This window comes from Arvicola amphibius, chromosome 4 (assembly GCF_903992535.2).
Source record: "Arvicola amphibius chromosome 4, mArvAmp1.2, whole genome shotgun sequence".
NCBI classification, from domain to species: Eukaryota; Metazoa; Chordata; class Mammalia; order Rodentia; family Cricetidae; genus Arvicola; species Arvicola amphibius.
Window position 1 is genome coordinate 17,675,385 of NC_052050.1, and position 20,646 is coordinate 17,696,030.

Consider the following 20,646-nt stretch of genomic DNA (forward strand, 5'->3'; position numbering starts at 1 on the left):
CCATCTATCTGTTTAGAATTAGCTCTGACTAATGACGGCAGCGTGACTCAGTGCGACGTGTAACCGCTTCAGCAGGGCTGCAGTCATTTTGCCAGATGCATGCATTGTAACCACTTGACAGGGTGACTTCTGCAGTGGGCTTCTTTTTTTCTTTCTTTCTTTTTTTCTTTTTTTGGTTTTTCGAGACAGGGTTTCTCTGTAGCTTTTTTAGAGCCTGTCCTGGAACTAGCTCTTGTAGATCAGGCTGGCCTCGAACTCACAGAGATCCACCTGCCTCTGTCTCCCAAGTGCTGGGATTAAAGGCGTGCACCACCACTGCCCGGCTGCAGTGGGCTTCTTTTTCTTTATTATTACTAATTTTAAAAATAATGACTGACAGTTCGGTGGCCTAATTGTTCCATTTAGTAAGTCAAGGATATATAGTTACTGTGCTTCATAAGAGTATTTTATATGCACTTTTCTTAGAATAGGCCTTCTTGAAAAGTTACATGTAAATCAAATAAAATATGTAAGTGTAGAATAGTTTCAAGTGAATCAAAAAATAGTAAAAGACATTTGATGAACCTTTTTATAAAACATTGTTACAAATATCTGAGTAAAATTAGCAGATATCTCAAAGGGTTTGAATATTTTAAACTGGTTTTGGAAGAATACATCTACGGTAGGCATTATTACCGAAATGACTTCTAGGGTTTGTGTGTGTGCATGTGAGTGCGTGTTCACGTGCATATGTGTGTGGTGTATATGCCATTTTCCAGTAGCACAGAATATCTGAACTTTAATCAGCAGAGACATGTTAATGAGAATTTTACCTCACAGCTAGAACTTGGCCTTGATCTCGTTCATCTTCGGTCAGTTACCCCACTATGACACCAGCTCTGGAGGTGACGGTGCCATTCACCTCCTAGGGATCCCTTCTCTGCAGAATGCACTCATTGCTTTGGACTTAGGTCATAAATCCTGAGTTCGAGTCTTGGTTCAGATACCTTCTGGCATTATTGCCTTAGACTGGCATCTTAGTTTCTATGTGTATTTCTTTATCTATAAAAGTAAAAAGAATTCTTCTTTTCCTATGCAGTTGAATATCAACTAAGATATCATATAGTGAAGGTCTTTATAGATGTGGCGCACACCTTTAATCCCAGCACTCAGGAGGCAGAGGCAGGTGACTCTCAGAGTTCGAGGCCAGCCTGGTCTACAGAGCAAGTTCCAGAACATCCAGGGCTACACAGAGTAACCCTGGACGGGGGCTAGAGTATGACCTTAATCACATAAGATGTTAAAGCAAAGACATGCTGTGAGGCATCCCTGGGACCTTTTCAGCTGTGAGATAGACAGCTGAGGAATGGGCCTGCTGTGCAGAGGGAATGCCCAGAGTTCCGCTCTGTCCCCTGCTGTGCAATACTCGGGAGGGAGATGGGTTTCTCACCTATGTCCACGTTCAGTGAGATTTGCAGGCTAAGTCCTAAGACAAGCACATTTGTCTGGATATTAGAGATTATTATTATAAAAGAATGAAATAAAGGCAAGAATTTCAGAGCTCAATAAGGCAGGGTATAGAAGTGGGGGAGGGGCTTCCAGCCACCGAGCTCCCTGAAGACCTGGTGCTGGGTGCACTTGTGCCGACCCACCTGTTGCCTTTCCGTGAAGCCCCTGGAGACTGTGGCCCGTGTTCTTCCTCCCAGTTCCTGGTACAACTGAATGGCAGCTCATCTTCCTTCATATGCCCCTGTGCCTAAATTCAGGACACCAATCTCTCAGCATCCCTGGGATGCTGCTTAACATGCAGTTTGTGCTTAACAGCCTTTGGGTAAAAGCCAATCTTATGAAAGCGCACAGTCTATCCGGAGTCCTGGTGTTGACTGGAAAATAAGTAGCACTGGAACTTGATGACGTTGTCAGTTTGTCTGTACCCCACACACTGTGACAGCCCTCCTTGTCACGCAGAGTCCTTTGCTCTGGGTGCCGAATACCTGGTGTGTAAATATGCACATACGCACGCGCACACATGTGCGCACACACACATACTTGTTTGTTTTGTTCTGAGATAGAAGTTCTATATAGCTCAGGCTGGCCAGGAATTTGCAGTTCTCCTGTCTCCCAGATGCTTGGGGCCTGCAGGTATGTACAGCTGTCTCAGTTCTGTAGATACCATTTTGGTGGTGGATATTTTGAAAACCATGGGTCTTAACTACACATAGAACTGCTATTAGCAATACAAATAAGAGAACGGGAAAAATCCAAAGACATCTGAATCCAGTCATTTAGCTTCTGCATCTCAGTTTTTTTCATTTGTAAAATGAGAATGACCTTCAAAGGTGTCTGAGTTGTGGGAAATACGAACCATACTTATGGTCTCTCTGTGTGCATTGTACAGATAGACATGCACATATATGTGTGCACACATGTATAAGCACACGTGGAGGCCAGAAGACAACTCCAGGTTGTTTCCTCAATTGCTGAAACAGGTTCTCTCTCTAGCCTGGAGCTGGCCAAGTAGGCCAGGCTGGCCGGCCAGTGAACTCCAAGAATCAGCCTGTGCCCTCCTTCTCAGTGTTGCAGTGGGAAAGTGGGCTGCACACACAGCTCCCCGTGGCTTCTAGGGGTCAAACACAAAACCTTGTGCTTGCATAGAAAGCACTTTACCAACTGAGCTATCGTCAGGATCAAGAACCAGTTCTTCATGGACTGCAAAGCGCAGCTCAAGTATTGCCTTATTGTTCATTTCCAAAGAAAACAGACTCCCCAAACAAACAAATAAAGGCAGCAGAGAAATTCACCCTGTCAAACGAGCAAGGCTTCAGGGTCTTTGTGTATGAACCAACCCAGAAAGGTCACAGGAAAGAGCACAGCCATGTGTCCTGCCTTAGGCAGCTCAGAGCAAGGTGCAGAGGGGCCACTCAAGACAGAACAGTGCTATGGGAGGAGACAAGAGAAAGCCACTCATAATGACAACAGCGCCCTCTGTACAAGGGCCCCCAGATGTGTGGACAAAGGTAGGGGTATTGACATACATTTGAGGGTAGCCTGGGCTACAATGTAAGAAAGGGGTCTTGTATGCATGTGGCACACTCTTGGGAGGTGGGAGCAGGAGTCTGCAAGTTTAAGGAGAGCCTGGCCTATGTATATAGCATGACCTGTCTCAGAAAAATCACAAGGGGTGGAGTAGATAATTCCCAAACTTTTGTAATTGCCTTTCCATCACAGGCCTCCAAACTTTCTGTATGCATTCCAGTGCTCTTACAAACAATTAAAATTGGGCTCAGCCTCCCCTAAATTCTCATACAAACATTATTCTGAAAGATGGTGTTCTCTGTAAAACACAAAAAAGCAGTGTCTTATGGTAACAGAAGTTCTACTGTTTCCATCTTAAGAAAGGCTGCTCTATCTAGATGGAAACATTGTAGCTGATTTTTATTTCTGCTTTGCTGTTTCTTATATTTTATAAAATTTCTGCTGTAAACCTATATTACTTCAATAATAAGAAAAGAATTTTAATGTTTATATATAGTTATTTTCATTTTTAGCCTAGCAACAAAAAATTGTTTTATTTTGTTTGCTTTGTTGAGATAGGATCTCATGTAGCCCACCATGGCCTCAAACAGCATCCTCATCCTCAAACAGAGGAGGCCGCCTTGTTGGAGTATGTGCGATGTGTGTTTCTAACCCTGCTTTTTCTTGTAAGATGAATGCTGTACTGTCAGTAAAGTACTCTATGGTAGTAAGAGGGCCCTTTGGCCCTCACAATTGTCCCTGGCTCTGCTCAGTGCTGTGCTTCCAGTCTGAATGGATAATGGTTGAACACCCGTGTAGCTAAAGGTGACCAAGATAAATGGCAGTTGTTATGGTTCAGCGGATGGAAGAGTTGTTTTCCCAATCTATAACATGGCTTTAGACATCTGAGGTTGAAAATGCTTACTGCCATCTGGGCAGTGGTGGCACACCTTTAATCCCAGCACTCAGGAGGCAGAGGCAGGCAGATAGATCTCTTTGAGGCCAACTTGGTCTACAGAGCAAGTTCCAGGACAACCAGAGCTACACAGAGAAACCCTGTCTCGAAAAAACAAAACGACAACAACAAAAAGACATCAAATGAGTTCCTGTATCCCATGCATAGGACATGTGTTCTTATTCTAGGGTCTCTATGGCAACCCCAAGTATGAGGAAGAAGTAAAGAGGAGCTCACTTCTTCACACAGTGTGCTGGTATGGACAGCAGTGGCAAGTGTGGCTGGGTTTGCACAGACCCCTGGCTGTTTCCACTCCTCACTCTCGGGAGTCTGTTGCTGTTGTCCCTGTTGCCGTGCATAAACTGGTGTCCCTATGATACCCGCCAGTGACGAGGATATGCCTGTACCCAAATAAGCAGGGTGTAGTAGACTTTCATACAAAGGTTCTTGGAAATTTGAAGATATGTTTGGGGTAAGTAAACCATCTTAGGGTTTCACTGGGGCAAGAACAGGAATTCATAAGAAAGCAGGGGCTTCAATTTTGATTGAATCATTGGGTGTTTTGTCTTTATGTGTTTCTACATCGCATGTATGACTGGTGTCCTCAGAGTCTAGAAGAGGGCATTGGATCCCCTGGTACTGGAGTTACTGGAGTGAGTGCTGGTAATTGAACCTGGTCCTCTATAAGACCAGCCAGTGCTTCTAACCACTGAGCCATCATCTCTCCAGCCCCCAAAGTGTATTCTTATTTATGAAATGTTATATGTTCAGGCTTGGAAAATTTTGCCACATATATATATATATACATATATATATATATATGTATATATATATATATATATATAGAGAGAGAGAGAGAGAGAGAGAGTCGCAAAATATGCTAAATACTGTGCTAATGAATAAGAATGGTCACCATCCGTGTGTCGGTGTGCTCAGCAAAGCATGTTGGCATATGCAGACTGTGTAGGGAAACCCATGTGCCCTGTGTGTTAAAGGATTTGTGCCCCCTAGTTCCTTGGTGACATTGCTGACAGCTGTTACTTGCAGGATTCCAGGGAGTGAGGTCATCTGCTCGTCTCTGAAGGGCCTTCACTAGTTTGGTGCTTCTGTCTGGAAGAATTAAGCAGAGCAGCCACCAGGGCTCAGGAGTGTCTTACAGTTAGAATCACAGGCTGTGGTGTTAGCAGAACAAGAACACAGTCACTGGGGATAGGGAAGCCTTGTCCATGGACAAATATTTAGAGTTTATTTTTTTATTATTGCTATATGTTACCATAATGTTAAAAAACCTCTTCAACCTGAGAGTCCCCCACTTGCTTGTAAAAGAAATTAAAATTTTTCATGGGTCACTCAAAGTCTTAGGGGCCTGGGAGGGACACTGTCCTAGTGAGGAGGTTGTAAGGTTGTGTTCAGTCGTAGACATTAGAGAATTTTGCTTCTTTCTTAGTTCTTATCTGTGTTCTGGTTAATTGAAATTGTTTAGCAAGTTGCCTCTTCACAGGTGAGACGCTATTACTGGACACACTGGATCATGGTCTATGGTAAATGAGGACAGGGTATGGGGGGAGGGAGGTTCTGAAATATGAACATGATACAGACACACATTGGTACAAAACTCCTAACAGATTGTGCAAAAAGAGAGGTTCCCTGGGGTGAAACCACAGAGGTGGGAATAAAGTTAGAACAGCGATGCCTTCAGAACAGGGGTTAATTTACAAATATCAAGCTGAAAACTGAGCTAGGTGCATCAGGGGCTGGACCAGCTAAACAGCTTGGGGAAGAAGTCTACACAAGCCATTCCTTTGGCATTAAGAATAGTGTGGCATGGTCAGTACAACTTTATTTTCTTAAGTTATTTAACCTTTTCTCCTAAGAGTTCAGAGGTCATTTCTAGCAGATGTCTATCCCAAACTTGTAATTAGTAGGACAGCTATTGTAGATACGGGTTTAAAATTGCACGGGGAACCAGGTGTGACGGTGCACACGCTGTTAATCCCAACGCTGGGGAGGCAGAGGCTGGAGGAACTTGAGTTTAAGACCAGCCTGGTCTACAAAACAAGTTCCGGAACTACACAGAGAAACCCTATCTCAAAAAACAAAACAAGACAACAATAAATAAATAGGATTTCACACTCCTGGCTGCTGTGTCTGAGGCCCCGGGTTCAATTCCCAATGTCACAAAACAAATAAGTGCCAACCATGAGCCCCCGGAAGGTTAATGGAGTCAGTGGGCACGAACTCCAGATTCAGCCCCTTTGTGGAGCTGAGTCCAGATGTGTCACCTCCCTCCAGGTTCCTCAGCTACCCAATGAGGAAGAGAATAAGAGGACGGGGAGAAGGGAGCCTCCTTAGATGCTGCTCCAAGGGACCCCGGGTCTTTCTCATGAATTGGTTGACAGATTCTTTAATATCACAAAGTTGTCTGCTTTGGCCCATTTCAAATCATCTGGAGTCCAGGCTCTGGTTTCTACCCCATCAGCCATGAGTGCCTTCCCTTGTCCTCTGCTCTGCTTACAGCACCAGGTTGGCTACAAAGGGCTAAGCAAAGAATTCGCTCCAGGGTAAAGTCTAATGGAGAATTTAAGTGTAGTTGTCTGCCTAGTTACAGCATGATTTATTTGGAACATCCTTCCTTTGGTATTCAACTTCAGCATTTAACTGGAGGAAAAAAAGTGCAAAGAGAAGAAGGAGCCAGTATAGCACCAGACATCTGAGCCATGATCCAAAATGCAGGCTAGACGTGGAAAGGCTCAAGAGGCCATCACTGTGGCTGCCCGACTCTTGTTGCATTTGTTTGTTTGTTTGTTTGTTTGTTTACAGTGCTGGGCCTTTAAAGCCAGGGTTTTCCACTTGTGAGCAAGCTGTGTGTCACTGAGCCACACTCGACCCTGTTGCTGGCTGGTTTGCACTGGGTTACAGCAAACCAAGAGTTGAAGGAGGCAATAATACTCCTTATCTCACTAACTTGGATTCCTAGCCTCGCATAAATCTCTTTTCCATTGCTAGAGAAGTCGATAGTAGGCAGTCAGTAGCTAAGGGATTGGCTGGCTAAATAGAAAGTTGTGACAGCCTTGGGCAATGACTTAAATTGTAAACAAAGCCCACACACCACCTACGCTAGAGTATTTTCACTAAATGTAGTCGTCATAGCGTTCAACACTTAGTGCTCAGGGCCGCGGACACTCTGAAATGAAGGTCTCCTGATAAACATTGGTGTAACGTACATTTTTCTAGGGCGAGAAGAGAGATCTACCCTTGAAACCTGAACTGGATTGTCATCCTTTCGTTCAACATGTGTTTATTAGCTGTCTGCTGTACAAGGCCCTGTGCTGTCCCTGGGTAGTTCAGGAAAGCCAAACCCACTTCAGCATTTCCTACTAAAGACTCATGAGACATACAAGAATAAGCAAATATAGGGCATGAAGTTAAGCAGATAGTATATAAAAGGTGATTTGATCGTGCACCATCAGAGCAGAGTAAAGGAGAGGACGCAGGGTGGGTGGAGCTTGAGAAAGCTGTGGAAAGCTGGCATTCGAGCAAACCCTTGGCAGAGGGAAAGCCATGCTGACGGGGAAAGGAAGTGTCTGGGGAAAGGGACTGTGCGTGCCCATGCGTATGCCAGGCAGCTGGGCCCAGTGCTTCAGAGACTGGGCAGGAGAGATGAAGTGGTCAGCTGTCTAATTACTGCAGTGAGGGAGCAATGAATGGGACCAGGCACAACTGTTCTTAAGGCCTCGGTAGCAAATGACACAAGCTCTATATACCCTTCCCAGGAGTATGCCATTTTTGTGGAGGAGTCTGGCGCTGAGAAAATCTACTCCACATCCGTCGCATAGCTGCAGATGATGGTGCTTGTTACCTTTTTACTGTACATGCTTCCCAGCCTTCAGAAGAACTCCATTGCTTTCCCCCTTACACCCAGGCTGGCATCAGAAGCACCCCAATATGTGTAGGCTATGGATAAAGAGTGCAGGACCCTTTGGGGGAGATTTACTCAGAACTGACATGGTACCCATGTGGCTGCTTTGTCCCATGCTACGAGAGGAGAGCATCCTGCAGGCATGTGCCAGGATCCCTTCTCTCCATCAGTCCTTTCTCCTTAGCACCCTTCTTTGGTTTCTCCTGATGCTTTTTATGTTAACGTTATCCCCTTCCTTTCTTTAGCATTCCAAGTCTTCCTTTCATTGGCTGCCCACATTTCTCCAGAGAGACTTGGTGCTGTGGCTTAGGACCTCCCAGTACCCACATAGGGTTTGGTAGCATTCGAGATCTATCCCGCTCCTTGGGGGCCTTGTCGGTGCCCAGTCATCACTGACCTGGCAGCTCTATGTTGCTAGTCCAGGTTGCCCCACTCTGAGACACTGCACACCTCTCCAAGTCTCCACAGCCATTGTCACATAATGTTTTCTGGTACGTGACTTGGTAGTGGCCCCTGTGTGCTGGCCAGCTAAAGTGCAATCGCTTTGAAGATGCAAACTAAATTTCATCATTCGCCTACCTAAAAAGAAGAAATTCTTGCTAACGTTCCAATTAGTGAATGTTAATGTCATCTTTTTCTTACTGGGTTTACAAATTTCTAATGTTCTAACATTTTTTTCACTCTTTTACTAAAACATCAGATTGTAATCATTAGAAAATAGAGGTTAAGGCCCATCCCACATGGCAGATTTGAACCTCGCTTTTTTAAACTCACTTCTTAATCCATCCCAGGGTTTCCGATTGTTCCGGGTTAATTCTTCTTACCGAGGGTGTTACATTTGCCGTGGTGAATGGTAAGAGCAGCCTTTCGTTCCCGCATAACTGACTTCACTTTTGTTGCTGGGTTGGAGCAGCCCTTCCATTTCACTGCAGTTATTAGATTGCTGGCATTTTTTTATTTAGGAAAAGAAAAAAAAAAAGCTTTATTCCACATGAACTTTTGTTACAAATCAGTTGATTGGGGCCAATCAATGGCAGACCTCTGAAAGGCTGCGGATTATCTGGTCAGCCCTCTGTGTGGCAAAAGGCTTAGATGTTGCTTGGCGCTTGGTTCATTCTTCGTCCTGTAAAGAAGTGGATTTTTGAAGGATCAACACCTGACTGAGCCCTGCCTTTTTCATGGTAATGTTTTCACCTGAGTTGCTCCTTATAGTGCTAAGACTTGGTTAACTAATACTTATTTAACCTTGGAACAATGTTCATCGTAATCCGATTGGCAGATCGTCATTTTATTTGGGCCTTTTCTGTGTCGCCTCAGGACCAGCAAATCTCAGGAGAGGATGCTGGGAGCGACTCCCTGCCCCCCAAGTAGGTTACTGCTGCTTTGTTTCCTCCTTCCATGGGACGTGTTTGGGCACTGTGGTCTTTCAACCCGTAACCACACATTAGCAAGATAGATTTCCTCTTTGGATCGATCCCGCCTCTTCTAAAGCCACACTCCCATGGCATGCTGCTGGCAGCTCCTGTCCTTCAAAGGAGACCCAGTGTGGCTCCCTACATTAGTCCATCTGCAGCTGTTTCTCCATGAGAACACTTCCAGATGAACATTACCACTAATTAATACACAAAACGATCCAGCACAATTTAATTATTTGGTAATGTTTTTCAGTGTTTTCTTAAAGATGATGCTTTACAAGTCAAGGCCTGAGCTTGCCTGGGTCATGACCTCTCCACAGTGTTTGCAGTCTTGTTAAACAAGAAGACAGGCAAAACATAAATTAGCGTCTCCATTATAAGTTACCCCACACTTCCCAATCTTTCAACACCGTGAAGACATCTGAGTGGCTGTAGGAAAAGTTGCTCGAGGAAGATAGTGGTGGTTGGGAAGTCCAGCTTTCTATAGAGAGCCAGAAGCGTCTACAGAGCCGCTCTTGAAAGAGCCCAGTGTTTCTGTCCGTGAGAGGAGAGCGATGAGGGAGCCGGGCAGAGGGTGCTAGGCACCTAAGGGGCGGAAAACAGCTGACATTCCTTAGTTATGGCCAAGACAGGAGCATCACCAAGCTCAGGAGTAGAGGGCCAGCCTGGGCACAGAACCAAACCCTAAAAACAGTATCCATTCTAATGAGACTGAATGAGATTGTCCCAGCTTTTGTATCTGTTAGCTTTGGGGAATGTGTTCCAAAGTTAGCATTAGAATTTATTGTTAAATGTATTTTTTTTTTCAGTATCAAAGCCTTTTTCGTTATAGTAAAAACATATTACTGTGTTCATGGGTATGATTACCTCAGCACCCAGCTTTTGTTATATTTTTGCTGTTGGACCTCTGCTCCCTCTGACTTCATGTCTTTCCTGCTCATCCTCTGAATCAGCTCACCCATTGCTTAAGACTTGGCCTGCAGACTCCTCCCCACAGAGAGCCCAGCCTCTTCTGCCAGGTTCCTTCTGGGTGTTGAATATGCCTCCTTTCCATGTGGTGTAGTCAGTGGGCTTTCCTGTTGTTTTTATCTTTCTACCTCTCTATGCAAAGTCATTCAGGAACTTGGCAAATGTCTGTTGATAAGCATTTGATTTTTTTTTTTTTTTTTGGGTTGGTATGTTTTTTTCTAGTTAATTTATTGACCAGTAATAATGATTGGCCTTTAATCTGTATATATCACAAATAAATTTCTAACGTGGAATCTTTGCACAGTCATATATTAAACCAAGGAACTAATTATGTCATGAGGGTTTCTGCATGTGTGCGTGTGTGCGTGTGTATGTACGCGTGTGTGTGGTGTGTTTATGTGTGTGCACAAAAATATTCTAGAACTTGAACATAGTCTCTATGCATGTAGGCAAGTACTCTACCAGTGAGCCACAGCCTGCCTTCCACTCTGTTTCTTATGGGACTTCATGGTGGGCATTGTTATTCTTGGCACAGAGTGGACAAAAGCGGTGAGAAAAATTGACAAAAACCATCCTGCTGTCAACAATTAGCGGTATAATGTGTGCAAAGCCCACGTTGAAGGTTTTAGAGGTTTGGGGATGCAGAGGGGATTGTTTTATTTTGGAGAGAGAATCTCACTATGCAGCCCTGGCTAGCCTGGGACTTACCATGTAGACCAAGCTGGCAGAGACCGGCAGATCTCTGAGTTAGGGGTCAGCTAGTCCACATATTAAGTTCCAGGCCAGCCACAGCTACAGAGTGAGACCCTATATAATGCTACTTCCCATCACGCCTGCACCATGCTGCCTTGCGGATGGGCCTGTAGCATACACTCAGTGTCTGGCTTTGGTTTGGTGGTCCCCGGTTTACTGGTGGTCCGCTCTGCTGGCATCACTGGGAAGGGCCTACTTCATTGTTGCTGCTTCTGAGTTGTGGCGTCTATGCCTTGTTTAGTTTTATTCGGAAAATTCTGGGGGTTTGTGGGTTTTACATGCACAAATAAGTGGATTCTGCTCATTTTATTCAAGCTTCCTCCAGTCTTCTCATTGCCTTTTTATCTGCACTATAACACATCTTTCTTTCGGTAACCAGGGCCGCAAGCTTCTCATTATCGGGACCACCAGCCGCAAAGATGTCCTTCAGGAAATGGAGATGCTTCATGCCTTCAGCACCACCATCCATGTGCCCAACATCGCCACGGGAGAGCAGCTGCTGGAAGCTTTGGAGGTAAAGATGAGTCGCTGTTAGAAACTGTTTGTCAGAAGGGAGTTGAGGCCTGAGATAATGCAGAAGGGCCCTCAGCCACAGCAACCAGCATTTAGTGGAACATCAAGCTAGAGTGTGGGACCCCTCACTGCTTTTCAGAAGCTAGAAGAAGAGGACACAAAGGAGAGCGGATAAACTTCTCATTCCTGGGTGTGGGCAGCACAGAGACTGCGGGGGGGATGGGTGCAGTGTGGGGGTCAGCCACTCTCTTCCCAGCATCTGGTCCTTCTGGATCTCACAATGGGGGTGTAGATGGGTGCACCGGTGGGGGAATGGGTGCAGTGGGGGGATGGGTGCAGTGTAGGGGGCCAGTCACTCTCTTCCCAGCATCTGATCACACAGCAGGGGCATGAATGGGTGTGATGTGGGGGTCATCATTATTTCTTCACAATGGCTGTCAGCCCATTTCATTTCATTTAATAAACTAGAACAATGATTAAAGCCTTTGAAACTACAAAAAAAGCTACCCAAACTTCACAACTTTATAACATGAAAATGTTTCTCTAATTGTTGAAGTGTTTAATTTAAAAACTGAATATTAGTGTGCACATGACTAGATGAGATCCGTTGGAAAATATGATGTAAGTTGTTTGGTGTGGGAAAGTCAAGGAGACTTTTTAAAGGTCCCACCACTTAAGAGTGGCTGTGTGCTCCCACAGAGCACCTAAAAGAGGCCGTGTGCTCCCACAGATTATTGAGAAGCTGTGTGCTCCCCACAGAGCAGAAGTCAGCAGAAGTATTTCTGGGTCACCTGTTTGAGCAGCCTTTTGTAGCTGGGATGGGTAATCATAGACTGGAGCTGTCTTCCCCCAGAAAATATGTCTTAAGTTTACTGAAGGTCTCTAAAAGAAAGCGTAAGCTATGTCTCTTCCAGACAAGATAATCTTAGTATCAGGGAGACTAAGGCAGGAGAATTAACTTTGAGTTTGAGGAGAGTCTGGGCTATTGAATAAGACCTTGCCCTTGTATGGTCACATGTAGCTAGGAGGGTCAGTACATTCTGGTCAGCTAGCTCCTCCCACTGTTCACGTAAAGGCGACTGTTGGTGTGCGTGCTGTAGACAAGTCTTCATTATTGTTTATTGCTTTTGTAGCTTTTGGGCAACTTCAAAGATAAGGAACGCACCACAATTGCTCAACAAGTCAAAGGGAAGAAGGTCTGGATAGGAATCAAGAAGTTACTAATGTTGATTGAGATGTCCCTGCAGGTAAGCTGATTTCTTCTCTGTGGAATCGCAAGAGTGGAGGTGGCACACCAGGAGGGCCTGTGTTCCTCTCCCAAGGCTCAGGGACACTTGTGCCATCCTTAATCTTCAGAAACAGATGAGAAGAGTGTAGTGTGACTTTTAATTTTAATGTAGAGTTTTTAGGCCTGACAGTCAGAAAGGACATCAAAGAGCAATCTAGAAAATAGGAGGGCCATGTCTACAGGTTGTCAGTGAGTTAGTCCAGGTCACAGACTCTCTACTGTGGTGCTCTATATCAGGGTCAGTAGTGACTGCACAGGCCTGAGAGATGTATAAGGACAGACACAGGGACTTGTGCAGATTAGACATGGCCTCTGTGCATGTCATAGAAATTTTTTTTCTTTTCTTTCCTTTTTGTTTTTTGAGGCAGACTTTCTCTGTGTAGCCCTGGGTGTCCTGGAGCTCTCTATATAGATCAGGCTGGCCTCAAACTCAGAGATCCGCCTGCCTCTGCCTCCCTAGTGCTGGGATTAAAGGTGTGCACCACCGCTGCCCAGCTTCCTAGCAGTTCTGTGCAGACTGCTGGAGGGTTAAAGCATCCCGACTCCCGTAGACAACACATCCTCACAGGCGGAGGAGACCACTTGGGTACTTCCTTGTATCTACTGCAGCTCCCTCCCTTCTTCTGGAACTCCTTGCTTCCATGTGCCTCCACACGTGCACACGCATGGGCATCATACATGTGTGCAGATTAAGAAGGTTGTGTGTTCACACACCTGGGCTGCCACCCACTGTGCACGGCCCCAAGGCCAGCTCAGCACATACCAGAGTACTCAGGAAATCTCCCTCAAACAAATGAATGGATGAATGAATGTGTGATCGATCCATCCCCAGACTCAAGTTTGGAAACTGGAGTTATTCTAAGCAGGTGCGTTGCTGGGCAGCCCTGCCCTTGCCAGCGTGAACAGTGGGATTTCTCGCTTCACGTTTACAGCCGAAGGAAGCTCTTGGACCAATAAATATAAACTACAGAAAGAATCGTTTTCATTCTCTCTGATAAACTTAAAATTAAATTTTTGTGGTTTTCAGAAACCAAAAGTTTCCCTAGCTTCTAGCAACTATTTTTAAGTTGATTTATGTATTTTCCATTATGAGCAATAATTAGAGCTGTAGACTGAGCGCTGTGCTGTGCTTATTCCTGGTAAAGGCATACATACAGGTGTATTGGCTCTGTCCCTGAGAAAAGATAAATCTGTCAGAAAGTCAGCTCTACCCTTCTTTTCTCAGTTTCAGTACAATCTTTTAAAATAATTGCATAGAAGAAACTATGTGAGTTTTTCTCCCCACCCCGCCTTCCTCCTCTTCCTTTGATGCCCGCAGCTCAGTGATCATCTTAATACCTCTTGTGTTGGTGGGGGGAGTGAGAGGGGGTGTTCGGCCTAATCGCCAGCGACTGACACTTCATCGGCCTGGAGTTTGAACCCCTTCACGTCAAATGGATTCCGCGCAGCTGAGTGACTTCTCTTTAGATCTGCCTCAGGAGCTGAGCTGGGGTGGAGAGACACGTAGTTGAGCCGAGTGGAAGTCGTGCTCCCACTGCTCGCCGTACTGATTTTGTTAAAACTTGCTCGGTGCTGAGGATCTGCTCTGACTGGATGTCACCTGAGGGAATAAAGTCATTTATCTAGATTACTTTTTTCCTCCCTTTCTCTTGACTTTTAATTCCATAGCTACAGGCAAGTCAGTAAGTCGTTCCTCACACATATTAAATATAGTTAATGGGCGAAGACCTGCATGTACTGACTGCAGCGAGCTCCAGCCAGTTCCATTTTTTAGAGAGAACTTTGACAATTGATTCATGTGTAATTCTAGTCCCCAAGAGGTAAAATGGTTCTTTAGTTAGCTGGTCGCACTTTTTCCTAGTTCTTTGTAGTCTGACCCCTTAACTTTGATACATTTGAAACTTCTGTTCACTGTTTTGCTGGGGACAGAGGAGAATCTTTTTTACAAAGTGATTGGAGGGGAATTTGATTGCACAGCTGCCCGCAGCTGCGCACAGCGGAGTGTTTGCAAGCTGCTCTCAGAGGGCGGGGAGTTCCTCTTGGGAATGGACTTCTGCATACATGCTTTAAGGGTGAGGTGTTTCTCACACGAAAAGTTCATTCTAGGGAATTAGAGATTTTTGTAATGATAGTCTTCCAGATCACCTCTGGTCTTGTCTCCATCAGGTCAGTAAGAATACCACACACTTTGCCACAGTGGAGTAAACTGGTTACAAAATGACGACTACGGGAGCTGAGTAGTAATATGACTTGAACCAAGCTCCTGTCTCAGAGCCCACCATCTTGGCTTGGGTTTGTGATTCACTGGCAGCCAGAGACCAGGGGTCCCAAGAGCCCAACAGCACTTTCCGCTCCTTTAGGTGTGGCAGCATCTCCACCAATCCCAGAGGAACACTGCCGCTGGAAAAGCCAGGTCACCGAGTATGTGGAAGTCAGAACTGTTATTTGGTCCCTCAATCAACCTCAATTAGGTTTCTACAAGTTCTGTCTTCCTCCATCAGTAAGATGTATGAAGTAGATGTCATTTGAACTCCCATGAGTCAGAGCACCAGAATGCCTCCAGGCATGTCTGGACCCCCTCCCCCCCCCCCCAGCACATCGGCTGGTCTGCGGTGATACCTTCCTGGTGTGTTTCTCCTCACAGCAATATAGCCGAGGGAGCACTTGACTGAGGTGCCCTTGAATGACCGGTGGCTTCTCCATATTGGGAAGTCCCACTGACTTCTAAATGACATAATCTGTTCTATTATGCTTCAGTACATTGGCCAGGAGGCAGGTGACACCTTTCCAAGTGCCACTGGAAGCAAGCGGTCAAACCTGGCCCTGGTGTGAAAGAAGTGCTTTTTTTTGTGAAAAGTGCCACCGACATGTGCTCTCTATTTCTTCTGATGATTTTAGATGGATCCTGAGTACCGTGTGAGGAAATTCTTGGCCCTCTTGAGAGAAGAAGGCGCGTAAGTACATGCCATGCTTGGGAGCACCCATTGCAGGTCCCCAGTCTGCAAGGTCCCAGGGGTTCCCCGGAGCACCAATGCAGTGCTGTGCACAAGTCTGACGGTTTCTTTCCTACATAACCTTCTTTCTGTGTATCAACATCTCCCTGTGTTGTAGGTCTGAGGGACCAAGCAAGGAAGCAGGCTGTTCTGTCGGTCTGCTCTCCTTGTCCTGCTTCTCAAAGCGCAGGGAAAACTTGATGGTACATATTTATTGGAACCGCTCCTAAAATGCATGGAGCTGTGGCCATTGTCTTTCAGAAGTGCCCATCAAATAGCAAATGCATGGGAAGTGCAGAGAAGACCCAGAGCTCTTAGTGATTTCTCGGTGAATGTGTTTTTGCAGAGCTCATGGTTTTGCGTCTGCTTTGGGATTTCTTTTGCAGTAGCCCCCTGGACTTTGATTGAAAACGGACTGTTTACAGCAGTGACCAAGGGAAGTGACCAAGGTGAAGAAGGCCTGGGATCGTCACTGAGCGTACTCAGGACAGCGGACGAAGTGAACCGCTCACCACCCTCAGCACTCGTTCTGCATGATTAGTGCGACCACCTCCCTCGTGCTCCTCAGATCTCCTCGTGTTTCCTGGAAGGCGTGAACTTCTTTAGGCTACTCCGCTTGCCCTCCCATGCTAGCTAAGATGATCCCTGCTTACGTGGGAGGCCTGCTGCACCTGTGCACACTGCTCTCGCCACGCCCACCCCCAGCAGGTCAGCTTCTCCACATGACCAAGCGCAAAGGTAGAAGTTCCAAGGGACTCACTTGGTGTTCCTCCTCGCTAACGGCTATATATCTGGTTAAAAGGTTCTTCCGCAGGATGTTGTTATCTGTGCCTGAAGAAGCAGGCTTTGAATACCTAAGATGCTGTTCTCAATCATTTTCAGAGATATTTCCAAGTCACAATCAGGAGAGCTTCCCTAATCGGAAGTCCGATCATTCCTGCCGTGGCTGTGATATGCCCTGAGTGTAATTAATTTGTTCTGTGGTAAGAGATATGCTAATCATTACCACTTGGTAGATGCTGTTAAAACCTTATGAAAGATACATATGGAAAGCTGTACATCCCTAAACAGAAAAAAATATTAAAATAATCTACAAGCCTCTCAGCTCCAATTAGTGTCCAACTCTAAGTGGGTCAGCTCCTTGGGATGACGTCAGAGGCTTATTAGGGCCATACTCTTCCTTTTCCTCAGCCGAGTGGCTTACAATTTCCTCTCCCTGTATCAAGCGATCTGTAATGTCTAAAGCACATAACTAAGACACTATTATCCAGCGAAGCCAGCCACCTCCTAGTCCTCTCCCTCAGTCCTTGAATATCCATTCCAGTGCATTCCGTTCTTCCGAAACAGGAGGAACTCACCCAGCCCTTTGGAGGGAGATTTGTCTAATCAGTGGGTTAGAAGAAATTTAATTAGGTCGTCATTCATGGTGATGAGTCTTAGGGAGCATGCCCCTCTCCCCACTGCTGCTGCTGCTTAAAACACAAAGACAGTGATCAGAAGCCAGTCAGGGGGCTTGATGCCGCAGGGGTACCTGGGTATGTCTCTGACACTGTCCCCACGGTAGAAGGCAAATCATCTCCTAATCTTGCTGTCTGTGTACTTCGTTCTGGGCTTTCATCCCTGGCTTATTTTGTGGCTTTAGAGGAGTGAACTGTGAAACTGTGGCGCCCGTGGCCAGTACTGTGGTCCCCGTCCATCACCATGGTCCCTCTTGTCTGCGGTCCTGACTTTCTCCTATCAACAAAGCCGTGTATGGGTTAACTTATGTTTCTTGTTCAATGAAGTTAATGTCTTGTGTTTTTGTCCAAAATTATATTGAAAAAAGATAAATATTATATTGTGTAATGCAAATTGAAGGAATGCAATAAAGAGTAAATATACTTGAAATGTTGTGTAGGCCAGTATTTTCTGCCAAGCAGCACCAGTCACTGACAGGACTGTGAGATGAGAAGCCCCTCCTTGTTTTGGCACAACTAGTGCAGGAGATGGGTAGTATTACGGGGGCTAGAGAGATGGCTCAGCAGTTAAGAGCACTTACTGCTCCAGAGGACCTGGTGTGATCCCCAGAATCCACATGGCAGCTCACAACTGTCTATAACTTACACATTTGGCACACACACACATATATGCAAACAAATCACATAAAAATAAGTTTTAGGCCAGGCTGATGGTGCATGCCCTTAATCCCAGCACTTGGGAGGCAGAGGCAAGCCGATCTCTGTGAGTTTGAGGACAGCCTGGGATCTGTAGAGCAGTGGTTCTCAACCTGTGGGTTTTGACTTCCTTGGGGGTCAGACAACCCTTTCACAGCGTCACCTAGACTTTCGGGAAAACACAGAAACTTGTAATTCACAACAGTAGCAAAATTACAGTGATGGAGTAGCAACAAAAGTCACTTTACAGTGGGAGTCACCACAACATGAACTGAATTAAAGGGTCACAGCTTTAGGTAGGTTGAAAACCACTGCTGTAAAGAGACCCTGTCTCAAAAAAATAAATAAAAATAAAAAATAAATAAAAAATTAAAAGATGGAAAGAAAATATTTTTAAAAAGCTCCTTAGTATATGCTAATATGCAAAAATCTTCATACTCGTGTTTGATAGTTATTTTACCTTAAAAATATGAGCTTCTGAAGCTATGATCTCAGTCAGAAACTGGAGGGAAGCTGCTTCTTAGTAAAATGGCTCCTCCTCTAAAACGTGTGAACTGGAGGCTGCTGCACTCCAACGTGCACAGTGTGAACTGGAGGCTGCTGCACTCCAACGTGCACAGTGTGAACTGGAGGCTGCTGCACTCCAACGTGCACAGTGTGAACTGGAGACTCCTGCACTCCAACGTGCACAGTGTGAACTGGGGGTTCCTGCACTCCAATGTGCACAGTGTGAACTGGGGGTTCCTGCACTCCAGTGTGCACAGTGTGAACTGGGGTTCCTGCACTTCATGGCTCACTTTGTTGTCCTTCATACTTTCTGCATTTCTCAGACATCAGATGCCGCAGCCCCAGTCCTTTGCACAAGTAAGCCCCCAAAATGAAGGCTGTGCAGAGAAGAGGCTAGCTCCTCCTTACCTCCAGAGCATGGCCACTCTGATGAACGTCTCCTACAGTTTTTTCACTAAGTCATCCAAAGAGATTATTTACTAAATGTTTATGTCTTCGTTTAGGGTGGTAGCTTAAAGATTACAGTGAGCAGCCTCTCAGTTTTAACCATATGTCACAGGATTATGGAGGAGATTCAGTTAGGTCTGATAATCAAACCCTCATCAACAGACCTACAGAAGCAGAGTCAGCCATAAATGGCCACCTGACCAAACACAGGAGGCAAGGGCAGGATTTCAGTTTGCTCGTCTGGCAGCTGGGCCACCCTCTTCAAACAAGAGACTGGCCAAGGTTTGTTAAGGGTTCAAAACTGCATGTAAATTTTTATAAGTTGTTGTAAAATGAAAGCCACTGGCACCTGCTGAGGCTGAGTCCCGGTGACAACCCAGGAGGGTGTGAGCACACTGAGAATGGCGTCAAGATGCACCAATGACACCCGTGATCTGCAGGAGACGTAAGGGGGTGAGGATGGGGTTCACTCCAGAGGCAGAGGCTGGAGGATCAGCACAACTCGGAGCCAGCCTGGTCTACCTAGTGCCAGAAGATCCAGCACTGCAGTGAGACTGTCCACTCTGGGATTGCAGTGGCATGCATTTGTGATTCTCTGGCCCGGTCCCCATAATGGACAGCCACTCTTCCGGGATTAATCAGTGGTGAGATGGCTGTTTGCCTCCCAGATTCTGTTAAGCCAGACATAGCAGTGGAACACAGTACTTAGGCTGAGCTCACTTCCTGAGTGTAGACCACTCTTGATACGTGCCGATATGCCCAGGAACACACGAGACAGCCAGCGGGTCCACCCAGAACAATCTCACCCCACTTGCCTTGCTTTTCCTTGCTTTTGCCTCAGCTCCTCTCCCCGTATTTCTGCCTCATTCTGGAACTCAACAGCCTGTCTTCAGAATAATGTTGCTTTGAATAAAACCTTGCCCCTTCTTTCAATTTTTTCCAAAACGTTGTTTAAATTTTATCTCTCTCTCTCTCTTTTTTTTTAATACATGGTCTCACTACATAGTGCTAGTTGGCCTGGAATAGATATCCAGTCATCTCTGCCTGCCTTATACACCACTATGTGCAACATAAAGCTTCCTCTTCCCGTTGTTTCTAACTACTTTTCAAGCATAGCTTGAACACTGTGTTCTTAATAGAATACAGTGGCCATAGGATACAGATAGCCTTAGTAAGTATGAATAGAGACCATTTAAACATTTGGCAATCTTGTAAGTTTAAAAAAAATTTAAAAAAATTAAAACCCAGAATGCTAGGAGAGGAGAGTGTTTACCTCTTGGAAAAGTAAAATGAAATAAAAGGGGGCCAGCCGCCAAAGCTAGGAGCTCTGCCTCCACTCTCGGGGGGCTTTGCACAAGTGGTACGGGGTGAAAGGTACATCAAAAGGAGGAGGCTCTTGTGGTCATTTCCAGCAGAGGGGTAGAAGGCCAACCATCTCCACCATCAGAAAGAAGAAGATCGTGTCATTTTCTGACGATGTAACAGTTATTTCTGAGTGGTAGAGCCGGAGAAAGAGAAAATTCTAGCCATCCTCTGAAGCATTGTGTCAGAAACACTGAAGGGGGTATTCTGTAGGTAGGTCTGAGAACTAAAGGACCATATATCATCATAAAACTGCACGCCTTTAATCCCAGCACTCAGAAGACAGAGGCAGGCGGATCTCTGTGAGTTTGAGGCCAGCCTGGTCTACAGAGTGAGTTCTACAGCCAAGGCTACACAAAGAAACCCTGTCTTGAAAAA

The 20,646-nt window shown here is 45.6% G+C and overlaps 1 protein-coding gene across 1 annotated transcript in view; it reads left to right on the forward strand.

Annotated features, from left to right (window-relative positions):
• Nucleotides 1–17,686, forward strand: part of Nsf (N-ethylmaleimide sensitive factor, vesicle fusing ATPase) — a 146,461-nt gene extending 128,775 nt beyond the window's left edge. The window contains exons 18-21 of the mRNA XM_038327691.1: nucleotides 11,385–11,519; nucleotides 12,652–12,765; nucleotides 15,705–15,760; nucleotides 16,186–17,686. Of these exons, the coding sequence (XP_038183619.1) occupies nucleotides 11,385–11,519; nucleotides 12,652–12,765; nucleotides 15,705–15,760; nucleotides 16,186–16,207 (327 nt within the window). The 3' untranslated portion in view covers nucleotides 16,208–17,686. The remainder of the gene's footprint in view (nucleotides 1–11,384; nucleotides 11,520–12,651; nucleotides 12,766–15,704; nucleotides 15,761–16,185) is intronic.
• The last annotated feature ends 2,960 nt before the right edge of the window (nucleotides 17,687–20,646 follow it).